Source organism: Taeniopygia guttata, chromosome 11 (assembly GCF_048771995.1).
Source record: "Taeniopygia guttata chromosome 11, bTaeGut7.mat, whole genome shotgun sequence".
Classification (NCBI taxonomy): Eukaryota; Metazoa; Chordata; class Aves; order Passeriformes; family Estrildidae; genus Taeniopygia; species Taeniopygia guttata.
In genome coordinates this window covers 16,292,031-16,315,166 of record NC_133036.1, presented here as the reverse complement: position 1 = coordinate 16,315,166, position 23,136 = coordinate 16,292,031, and the positions used below count along the sequence as shown (strand labels likewise).

At 41.1% G+C, this 23,136-nt stretch overlaps 1 protein-coding gene across 5 annotated transcripts in view; it reads left to right on the top strand.

Annotated features, from left to right (window-relative positions):
* ADAMTS18 (ADAM metallopeptidase with thrombospondin type 1 motif 18) overlaps positions 1 to 21,230 on the top strand; it is a 78,390-nt gene extending 57,160 nt beyond the window's left edge. For 4 of the 5 annotated variants that reach the window (XM_072934301.1, XM_072934302.1, XM_030282342.4 and 1 more), the window contains 6 exons: positions 5,143 to 5,284; positions 6,462 to 6,588; positions 11,080 to 11,284; positions 13,721 to 13,912; positions 14,260 to 14,472; positions 19,184 to 21,230. In XM_072934301.1, coding sequence (XP_072790402.1) covers positions 5,143 to 5,284; positions 6,462 to 6,588; positions 11,080 to 11,284; positions 13,721 to 13,912; positions 14,260 to 14,472; positions 19,184 to 19,504 — 1,200 coding nt within the window. In that variant the 3' untranslated portion in view covers positions 19,505 to 21,230. Of the gene's footprint in view, positions 1 to 5,142; positions 5,285 to 6,461; positions 6,589 to 11,079; positions 11,285 to 13,720; positions 13,913 to 14,259; positions 14,473 to 15,466; positions 15,615 to 19,183 lie in introns of all 5 variants that reach the window. The other variant, XM_030282344.4, reaches the window with a different exon arrangement.
* The last annotated feature ends 1,906 nt before the right edge of the window (positions 21,231 to 23,136 follow it).

Genomic DNA, 23,136 nt, shown 5'->3' with positions numbered 1-23,136 from the left:
CTCTGTCTGCCCTCCCTGCAGATTGGTACATCCCCCTAAAGAAATTATCCAAGGCCTCCAAAGAATGGGAATGACCCAGGAAGTGTAGATGATGTCTGCTGTGTAGATGCAGCTTGAGGATGCAGAGCAAAGGCACCATGGATACTGGGATTCAGAGTTTGGGCTCTTGCCCTTTTTGTGAACTGGGCACATGCAGATGAAAATAGTCCTTTTTACCTGGATTTTTTCCTCTATGCTCACCTTCACTCTGTAAGTGATTAATAAATATCAGTTAGACCTCCACAGAGATAGAGTCTTTTTCTCAGCATGCTACAAGCCTGGCATTAGTATTCTTTCCTATACATTGAATAAAACATCATGGAAGGAATAGGAACTTAGCTTATATCAATGAATTTCTCTGAATTCAGTGTGCTGCAAATAACTTCACATGCACATCTTACAATAAAAAAATACTGGAAAGCACCAAGTCAATCATAACAAAGCAATGTTAGTAGACTCTTTAAAAAATTGACCTGCAAAATAGAGTATTATATCGGAAACTTAGGATGGCCATGAGAAAAAAAATCTCAAACAAAGGAGCAGATGCCCAGCTAGTTTAGAGAATTTATTGGTTTAGCTTTCATATCAAAATTAGCAGCAAAAGGAAAAGGTTCTTTACTCAGGAGAGTTCAATTTATCCATTGTTTTACCATTTTGTGCCGTAAGCTAAAGGCAGAGTTCTTTTCCTTCGGAATAGATCCAGCAGATTCCAGCCGCAGAGCCTGTGGTTTTCCAACTCAAGAAGCTGTAAATTTTATAACTCTGCGCCCCGCGGTCAGAGCTGCTGAGTGCTGTGTCTGAAGTCAGGTGGTTGGTGTGTTAAAGGTAGACATTAAACAGTTCTGTTGAGGAACTGGAAATGTTTAAGGAGGTTGTTTGCCAGCTGTAAATTTGGGAGCAAATGCCAGTTGGCTGAAAAGATGCTGGAATGCATCCAGTTAAGTAGACTAGCGCTGGAGGTCTTTCCAAATTTGTAGGTCTGATAACTTGGCTGAATATGCAGACTTCAGTTATTGGGTTGTTAAGAAGGGGCTTTATAATGAATGTTTGAAAATACGATAGAAAACTTTTTATATGCTCGTTACTTTGGCAAAATTGCAACTTTGCAACAGTATTGCATTCCTGATGAAAACTCGGTCAGACATTATACACCATGTACTATTTTACAGCTGAGCACCAGGGACTTCAAAGCGTATGTTTTTTTGTGCCCTGCAATATTTTTGTCTCCAATACTGCTCCATAGTTTGATTTTGCCCCTTTTTCTGCATGGCTGGGATGATACAGGAGGAGAGACACCTGCCAGTGATGCAGCTCCTGCTTGGTGAACATTCCCTCTCCTCCCCTGCTGGGTGGGAAGGGGCTCTGGCTTTGGCTGCTGGCCAGGAAATGGAGAGGAAGTTCCCTTCTCCTGCCTGTTAGAATTGTGGCTACTTCCCAATGTGCAAGGAGGGGGTGTAACCCAAAGTCTAAAAATGTGTATGGCCCAGCTTGCCTGGTGTGCAGGATTTACCCCCCAGGCACCCAGCCGGCTGCGAGCTCCCTGCATCGTGTTCCCTGTTCTCTGAAGGGATGGATTCACACAGGGCTTGTTCCCACTCGTCCCAGACCATCCCCTTCGCTCTGCTGAAGCACCAGCAGAGTATTGCTCTAACAGGAGTAAAGCTGCCACTCTTACCTCCTCATCCTCCCCCTTTCCTGTTCTGAACTCCACGTTCAGAATGCATTCCATCTGTTCCTTGCCTCCACTGTCACAAAGAGCACTTTCAGAAGACAAATGTTCGGTCTAATTCTTCAAGATATTTTTATTAGAAAAGTTTTAAACTTTGCTGCTTTTTGGCCACTGGCACAGCACAGTTTTATGACAGTTGTCAGAATCAAATGAGATGAGAACTAACCCTTACACGAGGCTTTGTGGCATGGACAAAACCTCCTCCTCCTTTGACACAACTTATTAAAAGGCCAGACAGAATTTCAACCTCTGCTCTTGAAGGAACACAGAGCACCTACTGAAAGGGGAGAAAGTGTTTATGACTGCCTAAAATACCGAGATCTGTGCTAATACCTTAGACTTGGATGATGAGTAAATGTAAATTAAAATATTTTGAGGTCTGGTCTGTAAGAAGAAGCAGGGAAGGCATTGTTTTAAATGAAGAAAAATTAGAGGACTTAGTTCTTTCTACAATTAACACACTGCATTTTTTTTAAGCACATGCTCTGAAGCTTCATGCTTTAGCTTTTTTGTCTCAATTTGTCCTTGAGAGAAGAAGGGTAGAGTGAGCACATTGTTGCAACCTGTTTTATCTGTAAAGCCAGTGGACTTGGGGTTCAATATTCAAACTGTAGAGCAGCTGTTTTAACAGCTGGACTTTTTGCTGTCAGCAGTCTGATAGATTTGTGAAAATAAAAACGTTACTTTGGCAAAATTGCAACTTTTCAATAGTATTGCATTCCTGATGAAAAGTCAGTTGAACATTATACATCCTGTAGTATTTTTCAGAAGAGATGTTTCCTTCATCTGAAGGGGCTGTTAAATTTTACCACATTTACATCAGATAATGATGAATAACCAAGGGAAAAAGAAAAGTCCCCCAAAAGTTACACTGGGAATGGTTTGAATAGAGTATACCAACTGGGGTGCAGAAGCACACCCTGAGGAAGGAGCCTAGAGTGAAATATAAAAGCTGTGTGAGATGCTCATTAGTGAGCCCCATGTGCTGGGAGTGCTGGACACTGTGGGGGTTTCCTGGGGAGCCAGTAAGAGATCCTGAGATCTGGGGTGCATCTGGGCTGGGCAAAGAGGAGTTGCACAGCAGTCTCAGTTCTCATGTTTCCTAATTTCAGAGTATTCCATTTTAATCCTGTTCTTGTAAAATAGTTGTGATATATACTTGCATCTATAACTCATCCCTAAAGCAAATCTGGTAATCCTATTTCTACCAAGAGTTTTCATTCAAAATAGGGGTCAGTAATCACTCTCAGATCGATTTATTCCATAACCTCACTGTTATTCTAAGGTATCCATGAATTAAGCTTGGACAGATGAAAAAATTCACATGAAATACTGGATTTACCTGTGCTTGAAGGAGTTTCTAATATGAATCCTCCCAGGAGAAGGCACATACTCTATGATTCATTTGGAAGTATTTGCCTTTTGCAGCCTTAATTGCTGTTTTCTCAGTTTGGATCATTATTGAGGTTCCCTGACTGAAATAAAATCTTTGGCTACTAAGAATGGAAATGATAGCATCCATTTTTCTTTCTTCTAGAAAAGTAAACACTGTGCAGTCCAGATCCTTCATGTGTTCAACATTATTGAGCTGCAGGTCATGTAAATTTGGTCTGAATTTTCACTGCCATGGGCAATTTCTGTTTTCCAATAGGTACATTTTCAGAATACCTTAAAACCCTTGGCTACACTTCAAAATGTTACTATATTCCTTGGTCTTAAACAACATAAATGTGAGTTTGTTGCTATTGTATGAAACCAGTCTCTACAGAGATCAGTTCTACTTGTATGGATTGCTTAAGTTCTCAGGTCAGACATTATGTAAACTTCACTGATAAGTTATTAATATTTTGAATAGCAATAATTAACATAGTCTTGAATTGTACTTGAAATGCCAATGCTTATCAAAAAGCATATTTAGGAACTGGGTTAACTGTACTTGCTCTTTGTGTTACTGTGACAAGACCCATATTGGTGATGAGTTAAGAGTCATTAGAGCTCTGTAACTGTAAACTCCCACACTGCTTCTACTAAGTGTGGATATAAATGCACTTTGCTGCCAAAAGTTTCTAAAATAAATGTTGTTAAGTAGAAATTTCTCCCCAAATTTAGGTATGTGTCAGATGTTCATGCATCTTGCAGTGATTATAATTCAGCCTTGAAATGAATACGGTGAATGAAAACTGCAATATAATTCACCACTAAAATCATACACCCTTGAGAGCTGGGCTCCCTGAGTTAAATGACAGAGATTGTTATTATAGTCAGTAATCACACTTTCTATAACTTTTCCAAAATATTATGCTGAAATAGTGAATAAAAGATTTTTCCAATTATTTTTTGCTCTGTAGACACCCAAGGACAGGTTCTCTCCTGTACTGAAGCTTTATCAGCTTCAATCACCATGAGAAAAATTCCAGCTGACGGTCTTACAAACAAAATTTATCACCAGTCCACATAGAAAAGAGTTTTTTTACAAGAAGGAAACTTGTGTTTTATACCCTTAGCCCCAAGAACTGGGGAAGCCACCTCCAGCCCCACAGCTGTGCTGCTGCTTTGCTCAAGCTTCTGCCAGGAAAGCATCTGAGTCCTGCTTGGTGGGCAAAGGCTTCCTCCTTGCTAGATGTTGTATGTAGGTAAAACCTTACAAAGGGAAGGCCCTGTAAACCATGGCCCAGGCCTGCTAGGTAGAAAAGGGCTGTGGGAAGGTGACTCAGCTGAATTAGAGGTAGAAAAACAAGTTATATAACCATTATGTGTTCACATCATGGTGTATGGTGGTTGGTTGAATTATGTTTGATATGATTTAAAGCTGTGTAACTGGGAAAGGCCTGGATTTTGCAATAAAACAGCTCTTCTTTGCACTGCCTGGGGACTCTGTGTCACTACAGACCCTCACCCACAGCTAGAAGGATCAGCCAGGGCTTTGCTTACTAAAGAGAGGCGATGTCTCCCATCCCCAGATGCCACCTCCATGTCCTGCAGTGCCCCAGGCAGGGTCCAGCCCCTGCAGTGAGTGCAGGGGTCAGAGGGTGATGGTCTGGGGGTGATGCCCCACCTCTGCTGAAGGCAGTGCTGCTGCTCTGACCCACTCAGGTGTCCCTGATTCTGTTTCTGCACCTTCTCTTACATACCTGCAGGTGTCTTTCCAGACAATGCTTTGCTGTTTAGGAATTGTTCTGATGGTCGTTCCTTTGGATCTCCTGAAAATCCTCTCACAAGCATGCTGTGTGTCTGTAAATTTTGTGTGTATCATGTTTAGTTCATCTTACTTCAGACTGACAGAATCCTTTTTTTTTTACCTCCTCCCCACCTTAAAAAAAAAAAAAACCAAAAAAAAAAAAACCAAAAAACAAACCCCAAATATCCCTCTACAGATCCTGTTACAAGGCAAAAACCCTGGGATTTCTTGGGAATATACATTTGGCAAAACCAGCCTTGAAAACAAGACATCTGTCAGAAAACACAGCTACTCCTGGGTGACAGTGCAGTCTGAGTGCTCAGCGACCTGTGGTGGTGGTAGGTGACTTTCCCATTGCCAAGCCTCTTCTTTTTCTTTTTTTTTACAGCATCTCAAAGCTTTTCAGCTGCCTTTAATTTTGCAAAAATATATTGATGCATACAGGGGTTTACACCAAAAACCTGGTCCTTATTTTTTTATCTGATAACTTAGAACACAGAGGAAATAACTTTGTATGGCCTTTAGAGTAAAAAATATTCATGCCAGTGAGTCAGTCTTTTTTGTTTAGGTCAACCTGTATGCATATCATATCTTCCTGTTGAAGCAATGTGGAAATTAATTATGAACTTTGATTTCCTCTCTTACACAGACACCTATTTGTTTTTATAAATCCTGCATGTTTTGTCAGTTAAAGTAAATCTGGGATGTTATGAAAGCAAAAAGCTGACATGTGGGAAGCCTGTAATACCAAAGGATATGACTGGGCAGTGAAGGAAATGCTCCTGTATTGGCAAAATGTTCAGGTGAAATTCAGGAATACCTTGCTGGTGCAGTGTCAGAACTTCACAACATCTCAGTAAATGGTTTATGGAAGAAAGATCCAGCAGGAGCACTGTAGCCATAAAATATTAAAGCTGTATTTTCTTCCTTCCCATTAAAAGGCTGCAAAATGGATATAAAAATGATGAAAACGGCCTTGTTTCCAAATTTGATTCACTGTGACCAGTGAACCATGTGTGAAGTGAATGATATATCTCAGTTAAAAGATAAATCTATAAAACCACTTAAGGCATTTCTGCAATTCTCCTGCTGCTGACACTTGATTAAGTCTAAGGTACAGGTACCTGCAAAACTCTGGAGTCTGTAGAGATTCACTGTAAAAAGTTTACAGAATGTTTATTTGTAGTTTTCAAGTGGGTGAGGAGGGCTCTAAGCAAGCACTGCTGGTGTCTGCAGGGAATTAGGCTTTGAATAATTACTAATTTTTGCTGGGGGAACAGTCTTCAAATCTGTTGTTTATAGCTAAAATGTTTTATCTGACTTCAGTAGTATCTGTGCTACAGAGAACGAAATCAATGTTAAAAACAGGTTGCTGCATATTTTATTTATTCCAAGTCAAGGATGTAGCAAGGATGAGTTTAGACTTGTTTAGTTAAAATTGTTCTCTACTACTTTTTTTGCTCATATTTCAAATACAGGTTTATAATAGTGTATTCTTTTCTTATACTTCCACAGGACACATTACAGCAAAAGCAATTTGTTTGGAAGATCATCGTGCACGAGTGAACACCTCCTTTTGTGGCCCAAGGACAAAGCCTTTGACTGAAACAAAACTGTGCAACACAAATCCCTGCCCAGCCTAGTAAGTCCTCTGGGGTTTTGTGCCTGCTGGCTGTGCCCTGTGCCTGGCTGTGCTACAGGGGGAATATTCTTGGGGTGAATGGTTTTCCTGCTGGATGAACCCCTGGTGCTCTGTGAACGGGAAGCAGGAATTGTTTAAGATGCTCTGCCCAAGCCTCCCAGTGGGGTTTTGGGTCTGGTGCCTAAAGCAAGGGCTCCTGAGGGCTCTGTCCCTGTGCTGGGGTGACTCAGAACAAATCCAGTTTTCCCAGGGGCTCCTTCAGCCACCTTTCCTCATCTTGAATCACTAAGCCTATTTCCTGAGTAAAGTGCTACTCCCTGTGTGGAAGCTTGGCCCCATGACTCACATTCCACATATTAGATTAGGTTAAAAGAGTCTTGTAAAGTGTAATTAGTGATTTTCGGACAAAATGCCCCACAGAGTACTGTGATGCCACGAAGAGGACAATCTGAACCAAATGAGCTGTCAGCAAAGCTTCTGGTGCCCACAAAACTATATATGAAGGCATTGCCTTTGTGAACAATCTTATTTTCTAAAAGATGTAAGAAAGGCGAGATGCAAAGGAAGACATTGACATATAGATAAGCACTTAGAACCCAGCTGGTCTAAATCAATTTAAAAACCAAGGGAGTTAACACTGATTTATAGTAGCTGAAGTAGGGGTCCTTTGGAAAAAAAAAGTTCTGTGCTTATATAATTAAACACAGTATTATGTGTCTTAGGATAAAAATGGATAGATTAAAGGACACAGTGACCATCTTTCTTCCAGTGGTTATTTCACTTTTGGATTCCTGACTTTGCAAACTCAGCATTATTTTAATTTTATATTAAAGATCAGAAGAGCTGTATTATGTTGGACTAGACATTTCAGCCTCCAGAACAGGAGATTTTCTAAAGGAATATGTTGAAAAAATTAAGAGTCTTTTAGTCACTGGGAAGTAAATACACTTGAAGGTGCATTGAAGCAGAAGAAATGGAGGAAGGGTCCAGACCTGGCGTCATCTGCTGGTTTTGTTCTGGGATGATAAAAGCAACAGTAAAAGCACTTGGCTAAGCCTGCTCCCATAGTTCATAAAATATCCCATTTAATGATGTTTAATAGGAAGCATTCCTCATCCCCCCCAGTCTAGGAGAGGATGGTGGGGCAAAGCAAAAAGATGCATATGTTCTGTAGTGACTTTGGTTTTACTTAAAGTACATACTTTGCAATATGTTGAACATACTGAAAAATAGTCCAGTAATAGTCTGGAATTTCCTGCAGATTTAAAGAGTACAGCAGAGTACACCAAACCCAAATACCAAATTACACACTATGACCACAAAACAATAGAGATAAGGTTTAAATAATACCTTGTGACATGAGAGCCCCATGTTACTGCTTCAGCAGTTTCTTTAGATTGCCTTTAGCCACATGATTTTCTCAATACCAATTTTAAGTAATCTTTGTAGCCAAATACAATGTTTTCATGTGCAACTTATCTTCTGCCAGGACTATTTTTATCCAATGAACACAGAAATGTATTGTCTGTGATGTCTGCAGGAGTCTGTCTAAGCTCTTTCTGCTTACCTTTGTTTTGATGTGGCATCATTATGCTACAAAGCTCCACCCAAATCAGATTCACTTATATTGACCACACACAAAATTTTTATTTCTGATAACCTGAGATCCTGATGTATTTTGAACATCTACTGATACATATTTACCATGAAAATGGTGAATATTCATTTTGACACACAGTGCAATGTTTTTGTACTGAGATCACAGTTATTCTATGATTTACTACTTTAAAACAAAATTAGTGAGTTGAACCATAAAACTAGTACAAAAAGAAAACATGTAAAAGCCCCAAACACCTCTAGGGAAAAATTGGTCAACTCACTAATTAATTATTCTTAAAATCCTTAGGATATATTAATGCATGGAGGATCTACATGTAGGACCATGCCTTAAATTAACAGGTTTCCATTCAGCTGAGTGAAACTGTGCCAGGATATCTCTGCTGAGGAATCTGCCCAGCAACTCGCAGCATGGAATATTTCCCAAATATCCAAGGCTGCCAACAGGAAAAAAAAAAAAAAAAAATAGGATTAATAAATACCATGGAGGAAACAAAAGAACGTTTAATAGCCAGCAAAGAAAACAAACCCAAATACACCAGGCAGAGCAGGCAGGGGAAGGAGGTGACAGATGAGATACAAGTGTGTCAGTTTGGGGACATAAAAGAGGCTCCAGACTTGTAAAAGTCAGTGAGGAATAATTTCTGCATAAAAACAAAGGGTGATTAGTCTGAGTGGGACCAAACTACTGTCCCACACAGAAAGGCACCAGCAGTGCACGCTGCTGCTGTTGGATTTCAGAGCTGCCAAATCTGGTCATAATTATTTAGTTATTTGAACTAATGAAAGATACTCTTGGATCACAGCCCAGATAATCTTGGAAAATGGAAGTTTACTAGAGGACATTAAAGTAGGTTTACTGCCCTCTCCTCTGTGAAGAGGGGAGCTTTCCAGGCAGTTATGGTGAATAAACTCTTAAAATGAACACTTTCGGTCACTCCACCAATGGCCAGAAACATCAAGGCAAACTAATTAGAAGTTGTAAAATGGATTAAAACTCTTTTCTCAAAAGTTTGTAGTTCAAACAAATATTTATAAATCAGACAAAAATGAAACTTCTGATGTGTTCTGGAATTAAAAAATTACTAACTTTTCACATTAATATTTCTTTGTCCTTAAATTAGTGCCTTTTACATTTCTCACTACTTTTGGCAGTTCCTGAAGTTGCTAGATACTGAGAGCTGGGATTTCTTCTATTCCCAAAGACATTTTTCTAAAACAGGCTTTTTATGAATTTTTTACAATTAAAATTAGCTTTGTTTTCTGGCAGCTGTGAGTAGGCAGGCAAATGGGACGCTGTGCATCTTCCACACAGGACGAAGAAAGCTTTCTTGTCACTAAAATTTTATGTAAGCAGCTATTCCAGTGGTCACAGGATTGATGCTGTGAGAAACTGTGGAAGCAGGATTGGCCAAGTGGTCAGATGTGAGACAAGAACCTTTTCCATGACATAAATTACTAAAAATTTGTCAAATTGTTTAAAAATCTTCAATTTCAGTGCAGGGTCTTTGAATAAGAGTTCTCAGTGAGTAATCATTTAGTCATTCATAATTTCTTCTGCTTTTTCACTTCTGTTTTCCTATCTGGCTGTGATTATGATCTTATATTGGAAGTCTTCAATACAAAGACACTTGGTTGCATGTTTGCAAAACGTCCCACAATGCCTGGGGACCCACTCAGAGCTTCAAGAATAGAAATAGTGAGCAGCTCCTGGCATTTCAAAACTGAACTTAGCCCAGGCAATTGGCAATAACCTCTCAGACTTTGTGTCACTTGAGGGACATGACGTGTAAACTGTAGCATCCCCATGCCTGAGCACACATTGCCCAACAGCTTGTGCTGGTTAAATTCCTCTGTTTTATTTAGATTCTGCATCAACTGTCTGCCAGATTTATTAGTCTGAGGATATGTAAATCACTGAGTTAAAGAATCATAAAGTCACAGTGTGCTTTGGGTCAGAAGGGACCTTAAAGCCCATCCAGTGCCACCCCTGCCATGGCAGGGACACCTTCCACTGCCCCAGGCTGCTCCAGCCCCAGTGTCCAACCTGGCCTTGGGCACTGCCAGGGATCCAGGGGCAGCCAGAGCTGCTCTGGGCACCCTGTGGCTCCCCCACCCTCACAGGGAACAATTTCTTCCTTTATATATAATCTAAACCTGCCCTCCTTCAGCTTAAAGCCATTCCTCCTTTTCCTTGTGTATTCCCTTGTGAAAAGTGCCCCTCCAGCTCTTCTCCAGGCTTCCCTCAGGTACCAGAGGGATGCACTTTGATCACCCTGGAGCCTTTGTTTTTCCAGGCTGAACAGCCCCAGCTCTCTCAGCCTTTCAGAGCCTTTTCATTTCCTCAGGACGTAAGTGGCAGGATTCCTGCTTTTAGAAATCAAGTTCATTTTTGTATGAATACCAGTATGGCCAATAGGGTTTGACAGAAATGCCAACATTTGTCACCCTGTGTGAGTGGAGTGTATCTCAGCACAAACACGGTCAGTCCGTACTCAGCTAAATTCTACCTTATCTAATTCTATCTTCTAAATACTCCTCCTGCCTTAATGGCAGCATCTCTTTCAGTCCCTGTGGAATTCCAGACTCCACATCAGATTCATAGGCAAGCTGGTTCTAGTGGATAAATGCTATAAATAAACAATACTTGTTTTTCTAGTTGAGTGACTTATATTTCATCCCTAGCAGAAAGTTCCATGCTTCAACAATAGATCATTAACTGCAGCTTTTTGATTGCTTGAACAGATACCAGTACACCAGGAGACAGGCTGAGCAGGATCTCTGGATAATTCCCATTTGATAGGTGGCTGTTTTTATTGATTTTCTACAGCTAATTGCACTCCTGTGTCTGTAACACACGTTTCCTCCTTTAAGCTGGTCAGCAGGTGAATGGAGCACATGCAGCAAGTCTTGTGGAGGGGGACAGCAAAGTCGTCTCGTTCAGTGTGTCCAGAAAAGGGCTTTCCAAAGAGAGGAGGTGGTGGCCCATTCCCTGTGTCCTGTCACCACCCCAGCACAGGTGCAAGTGTGCAGTAGTCAGGACTGCCCACCCGAATGGAGCCCTGGCCCGTGGTCTCAGGTAATTTGGAGAAAAACTTACATTTTTATCTGCTGGCATAATGAAAATACTGCAAAAAAATCTCCCTGAAAAGAACAGAGCAAACTTTGTGGAGATCAGTGCTTTGCAAGTGGCTTTTTTCTTGAAGATAATTTTCAAACCATGTTTGTATAAACGTGTAAACAAAATGTGCATTGTAACCAGCCTTCAGAAGAGCTGGCACAGGAGGGCTTGCCAGACATCGGCACGTGGTGTTCTTTTAGGTACATACAAACAGATGGATAATTCTTTCTGGATTCAGAATTCAAAGCTCTGTGACCAGCAACCCCCTATGAGATTACTTCCCAAGGAGTATTGACTTCTCTTAGAGATGGCAGGCAGTCAAGGGATGAAAAAATACTGGGAGTTAGAGCTGCATATTCATGCACGTGTGTATATGGACTGTGGATTGATAAACTTGTGATTTACACATTCACTACTCACTTCTGTGCTTTTGCCTTTGTTAAAGTAACTCCCCTGCAAACAGTGCTGCTGCAGGTATTGCCACAAGGGTAAATTCCTTTGTGCACACACTGCTTTACACACCTGACACTGAAACACCTGAGCTAAAAACACACAAAACTCAGCTCTGCTCCATGTTTCACTGCTATTGATGCTGTTCATGTAAGGATAAATGAAGTATCCTTCAAATAAATCACTCATCTGGGTTTTAAGAGAGAGTTGACAGAACCCTTATAAAAGGATCTACATTAATTTTATTTTTACATCTTCATTTAGTGAGATTGAAGATGGATTTCAATTAGCTGAAAAAATTATTACTTATGTGTTCTGTTCTTGGTGCTGTTACTCTTTAGGTGTTCAAGAACATCTTGACCTCAGCACCCCCAGCTGAGCAGGAACTGCCTCTACAGGGAGTGCCCTGTAACGTGCCATAACAGATGAGTAACTATTCAGTAGTCCAGCACAACTCTCAAAAAGAACTTTTTTGTCCAGTGTGTCTGAAGAAAACCTGAGTGTGGCAGAAGATTGTATAAACCAGGTTTTCAAATGCATTCACACTTACAAACTTCCTTTCTTCTAAGGCAAATAAATAAATAAATAAGACAGTTACAAAAAATCTGTTTTCCTCCTCCTCTTAAGGAGGTGTAAAATTCAAGTTGCAATTTTTAAATAAGGCCATAAAAATTAAGTTCACCCATCCTGCTGAAATATAAGGAACAGGCCTATTGTACAAGTTAGTAAAGGTTTTAAGATTCAGCTGAAAACTACTTTATTGCAGACATAAAGGTGTTAAGAGGAAAAAAAAAACCATAAAATCATAGAATCACAGAATGGTTAGGTTGGAAGGGACCTTAAAGCTCATCCAGTCCCACCCCTGCCTGGCAGGGACACCTTCCACTGTCCCAGGCTGCTCCAGCCCCAGTGTCCAACCTGGCCTTGGGCACTGCCAGGGATCCAGGGGCAGCCACAGCTGCTCTGGGTACCTGTGCCAGGGCCTGCCCACCCTGCCAGGGAACAATTTCTTCCTAACATCTAATCTAAACCCAGCCTTTCTGCACAAATCAGTGTTGTTTTAAATGAAAAGATCATTTTGTTTGGGGAAGGATTAAACCCACAGATTTTCAGCAGGCAGATATTTCTGTTACATCCTCAGCACAATGGCGCTTTCATGAAATTTTTTAAAGACATTTGTAATTTGATATACAGAGTGATTCTGCCTTGGAACACGCCCCATAATTATTAGTAGAAAGAACAGTTAGAAGAGGATGCAAGAAGGTAGGAAGCCGTCAGCATTATTTCAGGGCTTTGCTTCATTTCCTCACAAATGGCTCATTCAGGCATTTTGCTGTATGTAAGGTGGTGCAAACCACAGTGTGCCTGTTCCACTGAACCATGGCTCAGCAATGGTTATTTATTCTGGTGACTCGTCCCAAGCTGCAGCTGGCAACTAAAATATCTCCTTAACCATTGTCTGTATCAGATTCTGTCTCCTTTGGTGGAGGAGTTATGTATCAATTCCCTGGGCTGTTTCCTCTGCCTCGATCTCATCCCTCTAGGCCAAGGTGAGGACAAAATGAGAAATAGCTGAGAGCATCTTGCCATGGAAGAGTCTGTGGTGGGAGCTTAGGACCAGCTTTCAACTATGCTGAGCAGGGAAAAAGCATTTTGCTCACAAGTCCAACTTACCTCATCTACAGAAAAGAGATATTACTTGTCTGTTCTACATGGGGGCTGAGAGAGTTCACAGCTTACATTTAAGAAAGTACTTAGGACAATATTTTAGAAATGACACACAGATGTTACTGTTACTTATTTACCAGTAGAATTTCACGTTTACTTGTATCACGATGGCAGCTATACAGCACATTAGCCATACTTTCTGTGCTCTGCTGGAAAATGCAGATTATGCAAATTTTTATTTCCTCCAGTTCAAAGAATTATTTCTTTCCATCACAGTGCTCCAAGACTTGTGGGAGAGGTATTAAGAAACGAGATGTCTACTGCAAGAGTCCTGGTTCTCCCAAGCTGAAATTCTTGCCTGAAAGCATGTGCAGCACAGACCCCAAGCCTGAGTCCCAGCAGACCTGTGTGCTCGGACGCTGTCCCAGAAATGACCGGCTCCAGTGGGTGATTTCCTCCTGGAGTGAGGTAAGGTGGTTTGGTTTCATGGCTCACTGCCTGCCCTGGCTGCTCTTGGCAATGCTGGCTCAGGGACACACACAGACCATGGGGAGGAAAGACAGCTGAGCTGTGGTTTGAAAATCGGGTATTCTAGGCGAGGAGCTGTAAACCCCAGATGTAGATGGATGTACCCCAGTGCCTTTGTTAATCACTGACTGGAGTTGATATTTCAGTTTACACTTTACAGAGCATGGGCTTTGTGGGCTTATTTCTGTGATGCGTTTAAAATGCAGTTTGGGGTGCCTGACACATCACACCTTCCCTTTACCTGCATGTGCTGGTGAGGCTGCAGAAGCTGTGCTTTGCCTCTGCAGTGCTCAGCCTCCTGCGGGCCCGGCCTGCGGCAGCGAGAGCTCAAATGCGGCGAGAAGAGCATCCACGGGAAATTGGTCACCTTCCCTCAGAGGAGATGCAGGAACATCAAGAAACCAAACACCAACCTGGAGGAAGCTTGTAACAAGGGTGCCTGTCCATCACAGACGTTGTACAACATGGTGTCTGGCTGGTATTCCTCGCCCTGGCAGCAGGTAGGAATGGGAAATCAGAGGTGGCATGGCACAGAGGAGCTGCCTCCAGTGCTAACAGGCCCCTGCACGGAGCCATTCCCTAAGGAGGACCACACCACTCAGCCACTGAGATGGGATGCAGCTGGTCTACATCCATCATGTATTTTGGTGCAGCTCGGTGCTTTGTCCTGAAACTGAAGAATGTCACTTAAAAATGTTATTCATGCTTGAGAGGCGCTACATTCCACACCCATTTTCCAACACTTTCTTCTCAGTCTTCTTCAAAGTGCATTGCGGTTGAACTACTGCATATCTCCATGCACAGTGTATTTGAGCATCTGCACAGATTGCCTGGAGTTCCCTAAATACTATGATTAATTGTGGGATCAGTCTGTATTTGTTTCTACATTCTTGCAAACAAGCTTCTGTATTTCTGGAACTTATCTACTTTAGGAATCATATATCAATGAGACACGCACCCATTTAATGATATTTACATGAAACAATGTATGCCTGACAATTGCAATCAGATTAAAACGGCCACATTTATCTTAAAGACAACTTTTCATGAAGCACATACAAGTAAAAGGCTTATTAGTTTTAAAATACTTCACAGGTCTTCCTGCAAACCCATGGTGGTTTTCCCCAGATACTGCCATAATTAGGATTCTGATGGGAATTTTATCTGTGTTCAGGCAGCAGGGTTGGGCCCAGAGGCATAGAGATCAAAAGAAATCCATGCAGACAACCAGGAATAGGTTTCTAAAATGTTCAGTTTCTGTCTCGATGCCTAAGTAAGGAACCAGATTTTCAGCTGAGTCCTTAAATAACCACAAGACACACACGTCTTTGAAAAGTTGGTCCTGATGGGGCTTGGTGGACAGCAGAACACCTGGTCCTGACCTCTCTTGCTGTGAAAGTCTCATCCAATGCCATTGACAGCTCCCCCTTTGGTTTTCAGGGGCTCTCAGAGTCTCTGCAATGAAAACCAAGGTTTTGTTTTCCCTCTGCTCAGTGCACGGTGACCTGCGGCGGGGGAGTGCAGACCCGGAGCGTGCAGTGCCTGCGCCAGGGCAGGCCAGCTGCTGGCTGCCTGCCCCAGCAGAAACCAGCTGTCCTGAGAGCCTGCAACACCAGCTTCTGTCCAGTCCCCGTGAAAAGAGGTAAAACTCAGCTCAAGATGCTGCAGCAGGCTTGTTGCTTAGTGTTCTATACCCAGCAAACATCACCTTTGCCTACACCACTGGCCTGTTCCTTCATAGATGTTTTTTTCCCAGACTTCCAGATTTACAGTAACTCTCTGATATTAACAGCATCTCTTCTCTTAAAGCAGACTTGGGAGTACAACTAGCAAGGGAGATTTTAAAAACAGGCGTATGTTGAAAGAAGTATGTGAAAAAGTCATGCTATTTGGTTCTGGACTGCACCTTTATTACTCTCTTGTTGAAAAACACAAGCATTTTATGCTGGTAGTGCTTTTGATGAATAATAGCAACTTTGGAACTAAACAATTCTTATGAATTTGCCATATATTTTTAGTCTTCCAGACTCCACCCAGCTCCTGGGATTCCAAAATTGCTTTATCTAGAATGTTCTTCTTACTGCTTCTGACCAGTGCATGACATGCAGTCAGGGAACATGAAATTAGGGTCTCTCTCCACTTTCATGTCTACTCTATCTTTCCACCTCTTCAGTGTGCAAAGGGAGAGGGGGACAAGAGGTTATGTGCCACACAGAATGAGGGAAGGGGAATTCTCTCAGCACCACCACAGACAAAGAGTGGTGCATTACCCTGTTCCAGAGATTTGCTTACAGGATGGTTACTGTTTGTGACTCTTTCCTAACTGCATGAAAAATGCTCATGGAGGTCTACGTTTGTCCCACATAATCTGGTTATCTAGGTATGCTTAAGCACTTTAAACTGTGAATTTCAAAATACTGCACATAAATTGACTTGTTACCTTTTTAAAACTGGGGGCTGAAAGCAACCTCTATAAAACCTAGCCTGGACTGCATGAGGAAGGTGGTAATGGAGCTGGGAGCAGAGGTCAAGCTCTGGCTCTGCATTTTGTAAACTGACATTAGCCAACCACCCCCACATCTGCCCAATTCCTGGCATTCCCTGTGCACAAAAGCCCTGTGAAAGCCAGTGAGATCCTAACACACCATTCTGCTGCATCAGCCCCAGACATGCAGGCAATCAGCCTCATCTATCAGGGGACCTGAATCCAAACAAGGATATGGAGATGAAATGGTCCTAAAAGGGATAAGTAAATAGTTCTGCTGTTTTTATCAGTAAATGTACCTAACACTTCAAATTAACATTCCTTAAGGGTTCTGCTGTACTTTGGAGTTTCTGTATAACTTCCTTTTCTGTTAGGGTATAGCAAGGACTTTTCTTTCATCCTGTTTTCCCCTGCTATATTTCATGTCTGAAGTACTGTCTGCTATTAATTTTGGACTTGGCTTGTTTCTCTCTCTCCTCACATCTGCAAGAGCCCTTTCCCCTTTATTATACCTGGGTCATCATACTCTAGAGATCAATTATCTCCTTGCTGCTCTCTAACTTTCTGTCTAAAGCAGCAAAAAGAGAGGAAACCAGCTGGGCTGGAATCACTTTGAAGCAAATCAGTCTCTATTATCAGCCATGCAACTCCAGCTCAGTGATCACAGGCAAGAAATTAATGTTTCAGGGAGAGTTTGCACACTTTCCTAGACAAACTGGGTCACTTCCATCCCTCTCTAGATGCAGTTACGGTCACCGTAACTCGTAGTAAATCCAGCTGCTTCAAATGAATGAAAATCTAAACAACTTATAAATACTTGGGTAAATAGAAATAAGGACCTGACTGCCTGATCACCATCTACTGAATTTTGTGGGACTCTGTGTTCCTTCCAATAGTCCTTGGATTAGGTCCCAATCTCAGCCTTACCTCTGCAATGTTAGCATTGCCCTCTGATCTTCAAAGGGGACATAAAGATTTATTAACGTGGCTTCATTAGTGCTTATACTTTTTTTTTTAACAGCAATTTCTAACTTTTTTTTTAATTCACCCTTACATGGCAGGAGAGCTCTTTCCTGTCTTCATCAGAACAGGATTCCTTCCTTGGTGTAGTGTGTGCTTTTCATCTCTTGTCTGCTTTGGGCCCTCCCAAATTCTGTCTGGTGGCAACAGGTGAAGGAATGGGAAGTCTGGTGCTGAACTGCAAGCTGGAACCCTCCTGACACTCCATGCAGAACAGAAAGGCAGTGCAGTGGAGTGGAAAGGCTGCAGTTCAGTCCTGAGCTCCCCAGTTCCTGTTCAAGAATAGTATTTTCTTTCCCTACCATTAGAATTTAAAGACAAGCTCATGTTTTTAAAACCAGAGGAAAAATGGCATTTTAAAATAATAATTATTATTAAATTATTTTATTTTTCACTCAAATAAATTTGAGGGTGATAAAGGCATAAAAAATCACCTTTGCCATCATATAAAAGGGAATAAAAAAAGAGCAGTGGTGATTAAACCAAAGAAGTTGCTATATAGAGATGGAGATGCTTCCTGGCCAATGGAACATGCAGAAGTTGTCTGTGCTCTGTGAGGGAGCATTTATCTGCTGTGACTCAGTAACTAATCTGAGAATGCAGACAGTGGTGGCTAGATTTTTGTTCAGTCACCTTGTAAATTCCCTTTATTGACCATGTAAACAGTAGTTCTGAGAGCTGAACAAAATCTTTACCCATGCTCACAGGAGATTTCACTTTAGCTATAAATTTTGCTAAACCCCATTGAGTCTTACTGCTCTCTCAGACATGGTGAATTTGTTTATAAATCACCCATATGAATCATCACTCTCCTCTTTTAAAGAAACATAAAGCATCCACTGCAAAACTGGAGAGAGGAGCAGCTACGAGGTGTTTTTAAAGCAATGGAGCTGTGTGTATAAATGCCATCTGTACATAAATTGAAGAGTAACAGGATTTTAATTGAAAAATATAATTTGACTGTATTTGTAATTAAAAGCTGGGCTTTTGAGAATTAACCATGGTTAGCAAGTCTCTTCTCCCATTACAGTTAATTAAGATTTTGCCAACATGGCATAGTCAAGGTCCTAAAAGCCTGACTCATGACACCTAACTGAAGTGTCTGAGAAAAGAGAATTCTGAGGTTCCCTGCAGAGTAAAAGGGAGATAAAGAAGTGTCTCCAGAAAGTGCTGGAATGCAGGAACAGAGGAGAGCACTTTGTGCAGGGCCCAGGCATTCCGAGATCTGTGAGGTCTGTGTGCAGCTGAACTCCACGTGATGATGGTGATGGCAACCAGCAACTGGCAAAAAATATGGAGCAGGCTCATTTCTATGAGTACCCAGCTTTGGAACAGCATTTATAATTAGAGATGTAAAGACAGATGGGTTTTTTTTATCCTCTAATGTGGAATTTCTTCCTGTCTTCCTGAGCTACAAAGTGAGCTCCAAATTTTTTAATTCCTTCAGTTTTTGCCACCCCCTATAATATTAGTTCTATCTCAATCAAGTTAACGAATCTCCTGGCAAAAATTTAATGGCTCTTAAAATAAAGCAAGAAACTAGTATTTTTGAGATGAAAGCTCATTCATGTTTCCTCTCCTTTGAATTGAGTCACCCACTGTGTTTTTAATATTACCAAAGGCATACAAGGGTGTGGGACTATTGCCTGACTTGCAGACTTGCTAAAACACAGTCTTACCATATTTATTGGGTTTCTCTCCTTCAGATGATCCTTCTTGTGTGGATTTCTTCACTTGGTGTCATCTGGTGCCCCAGCACGGTGTCTGTAACCACAAATTTTATGGCAAGCAATGTTGTAAATCATGTACGAAGAAGAACTGATAGCAGCGTTCATCTGAACCCTTCAGTGACAGGATTCTCTCCTTCAATTTATGTTGGAATTGTGTCTGCTTTGAGGCAAGACATGGTGCCACATAAACCACTGATGGAAGAGACATTTTTTCTAAGGGAATGTCTGAGGTACAGTAATTGTTGGATATATGTTGAAAAAGGAATGTTTCTTTCTTATTTTTTCTTAATTTGCTGACCTCACTAAAGCACAGGGTACTATGGATCACTTGAACACTGAGACTTGAGGGGAAGTTCTTTCTTTTAAAGTGTCATTTTGCACTGTCACATGTTACAAGGAAGAAATTAAGGCAAGGGAGCCTTTTCTGGCTGATTTACCAGAATGCAAAGGAGGAGAGCTTGGCAGCTGGAGGAGGCAGCAGCGTGGCAGCAGGACAGATTACACCATCAGAACGTGTTCTTTCCTATTTTTTGTGACTGTTGTCCCAGGTGAGGAAGCTGTTTGCTACCCCAGAGGGACATCCAGGGCTGAGGGCTGGAGAAGGCAGTGTCACATGTGTGGCCACCAGAAGTAAATAGTGCACTACAAAGGTATTATGGTGCTTCTCTACCAGACTTGCTGCTGGAAAAGCAAGTTGTGCATCATTCTAATGTTTTTATAATTGTTGAAGAATTCATTTTCTGCTTTGTGTAGAAACTCAGAGGTGGTTAACTAGTAACTTGAAATGTATTCCTAGAAATATGCAGCATTAGAATATTTGGACTTTAATATTGCTCTGTTACAAGTAAAATAGAATTTCATATTTCAACTAATTCAAGGAACTCAGATTGATTGAGCTCAATGGTTATATTTTCAACTTTCTAAGCTCATTAGATATGTAATTTTAAAATTTAAACTTGATATCTTTAAGTAGTTTTGTTTCAGAAGCTAGATTGTTTAAATGCCAAGATACTGAAGAATCTTCAGTCTTCCTTCTAATCTCAAATCTCTCTGCAAATTTTGATTCATCCATTACCCAAAGGAAATAAGAATATTACAGTCCAGTAATTCATGCTGAACTTCTCTAAACAGTTATTTATTCACATGTTACACACACAAAACAAAAACAAACCGTGAAAAGATAAGTGGATTATTCACTCTTACCAAATAAAAGTCAATTCTATTTTTATACACCCTTCTAATACTTGTATTTAGTTCAGAATCTACCAGCAAACAGAAGAATTGTAAAAATGCTGATATTTGTGGCTGTTCAGTATCGAAATGTTTAATGGCACCACGTATCAAATGGTGCCATTCAGAAGGTTTCTGCATCGAAAAAACCCCAACCTATTTGCCAAACCCATCCCGAGACAGAGCTGTGTCCTACTGTAATTTTCTGGGGAGTGCCTATGAGGGACATATTTATCTAATTCCACCCAATCCCACAACTTTGTTTGATGAATGTAGTTCAGTTTGAGTGTTTTTTTAAAGTATAGTTTTGGTGTAGGATTAGCCAGCTCAGCACTAATGCCAGACAGTGGTCACTTAAAATTAGCAGTTCCTTCTGAAACAATTTAAATTAAAAACATGCATTCTGTGTTGCTTTAGGAAATGATTGGAAACATATCTCAACCTACACTGCTCTGTCTTGATATTGGACATTGTGTAATTATAACCTTTTTCCTAGGAAAACTACAAGGTTGTTTTTGTTTTGTTTTTATAATTGTCCTTTTTATTATTTGATGTAAAATAATTAATTTATTAATGCATAGCTTTTCCTTTATATTTCTTTGCTCAATTCCTTAAGTGAGAACTGAGGAAAGAAAATGGTAGTGTCACAAAGTATGAATTATGGTGTAAAAAAAGCAAAAACTATAAGTGTAATATTTAATTATTTTATAAGCTTTGTAATAAAACACTCTAACTGTTTCATTATATTTGGAATTGTAAAATTCATGAATAAAATATGGAGGTTATAAGTAAATATCAAGTGTTATAAGTGCTGTGTGCATTCCCTTGCATCTTTGTTGGTTGTCCCATAAGGAGAAGGTTATCCTGTTTTTCTGCTGCTGTGTAATTGGGAAATTGGGCCCAAAAAGGCAAAACGGAGCAGAAATCCATGGTTTAATTTGCATGACAACACAAGAGCTAAAATACACAACAATACATGTGCAAGGCAAACCTGAGCTGTCACTCCTCTCAGAAAAGACAGTGGGAACCTGTGTATCCCAGAACCAGGAGGATTCTGCCCAGGCTTTATCTGCAAGGTGGCGTTCAAGATAAGGGGCTTCACTCAACACAGCAGTAGGTTTGACAGCCTCTCCCATCTGCCTGAGGATACTTGATTTTTCTAAAACTGGCCAAGAACTTTCCAAGGCAATCCCTAGGAGGGAGGGTATCATTTCACTGATCGTTTCAGATATATTCTCCAAGATATATTGGTGCTTTTCCCTTCATTCAATCACTCAGTGCTCTCACAAGAGCCAGATATCCAGAGGGCTGTTGATAGAAATACTGAGATGCCTCTGACACTCAGTACAATCCAGTAAGCAATAACAGATCAGTCTGCTCCTGAAGGACTCCCAGCAAGAGCTCTTTGGAATGGGATTTGGACTAGTGATTTAAATAATTAATATGCCCACACGGGAATTCAGACTCTTAACTGCTTAGTGTTTGGGGCTAGAATTTTGGAAGTCAAATGAACTGATGGTTGTCAGTGAATTACAGTGTTGGAGGGGGATGTTGAAAGAGGAAATATTGCATAAAGATGTGCTATTGTGCGCTTGGATCCCCCCCAAGTCCACAACTGTTTTATTGCTGAGCCCTTACAACGGTATTTGGTACACAAAGCTTGGCAGTTTTCTGGAAGAGTATTGCTGCAAGGCTCACTTTATAAAGCAGAATGGGGTCTTTTCTCAAAGGAATAGCTCAATTTCCTGTGGTCAGATTTCATCACTCAGGTAAAGGATGCATCTGCCCAAAACTCAAACAGATATTTAATGAATAGGTTGATTGTGTAAATCAAACTCAACTCTCTCAGATGCCCAGAAGACATGAAATGCTGGAGACCGATGAATGTTTCACTGCATGTGGTTTTATGGTAACACGATCCATATCCCATATTTCCTTTATTTTTCAGCAAATCCTATTCAAAAGCATCAAGAAAATAAATTAACATTATTATTTCTATTGTAATTGAAGTGCAGCCTTACAGAGTCACTGGGATGCCATTGTGTTCAGGGCTGTGTGCACAGGTCAGGAGGGGCTCAGAGTCCTGAGTGTTCCACCAAAAACTAAGGAAAAAATCACATTATTAGGGAGCTCATGGTGATTAGGAGGAAAAGTGCTGCTGGTGGCTCACTGTCTGTGTGGACAGTGCAGGACATCTCCAAAGCAGCTCTGTGCAGGTGAAATCTGAAGGAACAATACTGAGGAACTTTATCCTGATGCTGCTTTGAAATTAAAAATGAGGCATGTTCAGTGCTGAGTCCTAACCAAGATGGGACTGTCCCAAGAGGAGGGAAATCCATGTGGATCACTTACCTGCCAGTTACTGGGGTAAGTAAACTGGCAATGCAGTAAACCTCCTTGTCAAAAAAAGTCCTGAAATAGGGAGATGCAGCTTCCAGGACATGCTTTAAATTCCTCCCCAGGCACTACTGTATGAACATCAGAGAAATCAAGGTGACCTCCCTGCCTGCTTCCTGCTCACTGGGCACCACCACTGTGGCTATTCTTCATCCCCTGCTCTTCAGGACAAATCCAGGTCCAAGCTGGGCTAGAATGTGTCCTTTGATGTAGATCACACTCTGGAGTCCTTCCCCTTCCCACGAGCACAGTCCATGGCAGAGGAGCAGTTGGACCGAGCTGATCCTCAGCCCTGCAAAGGT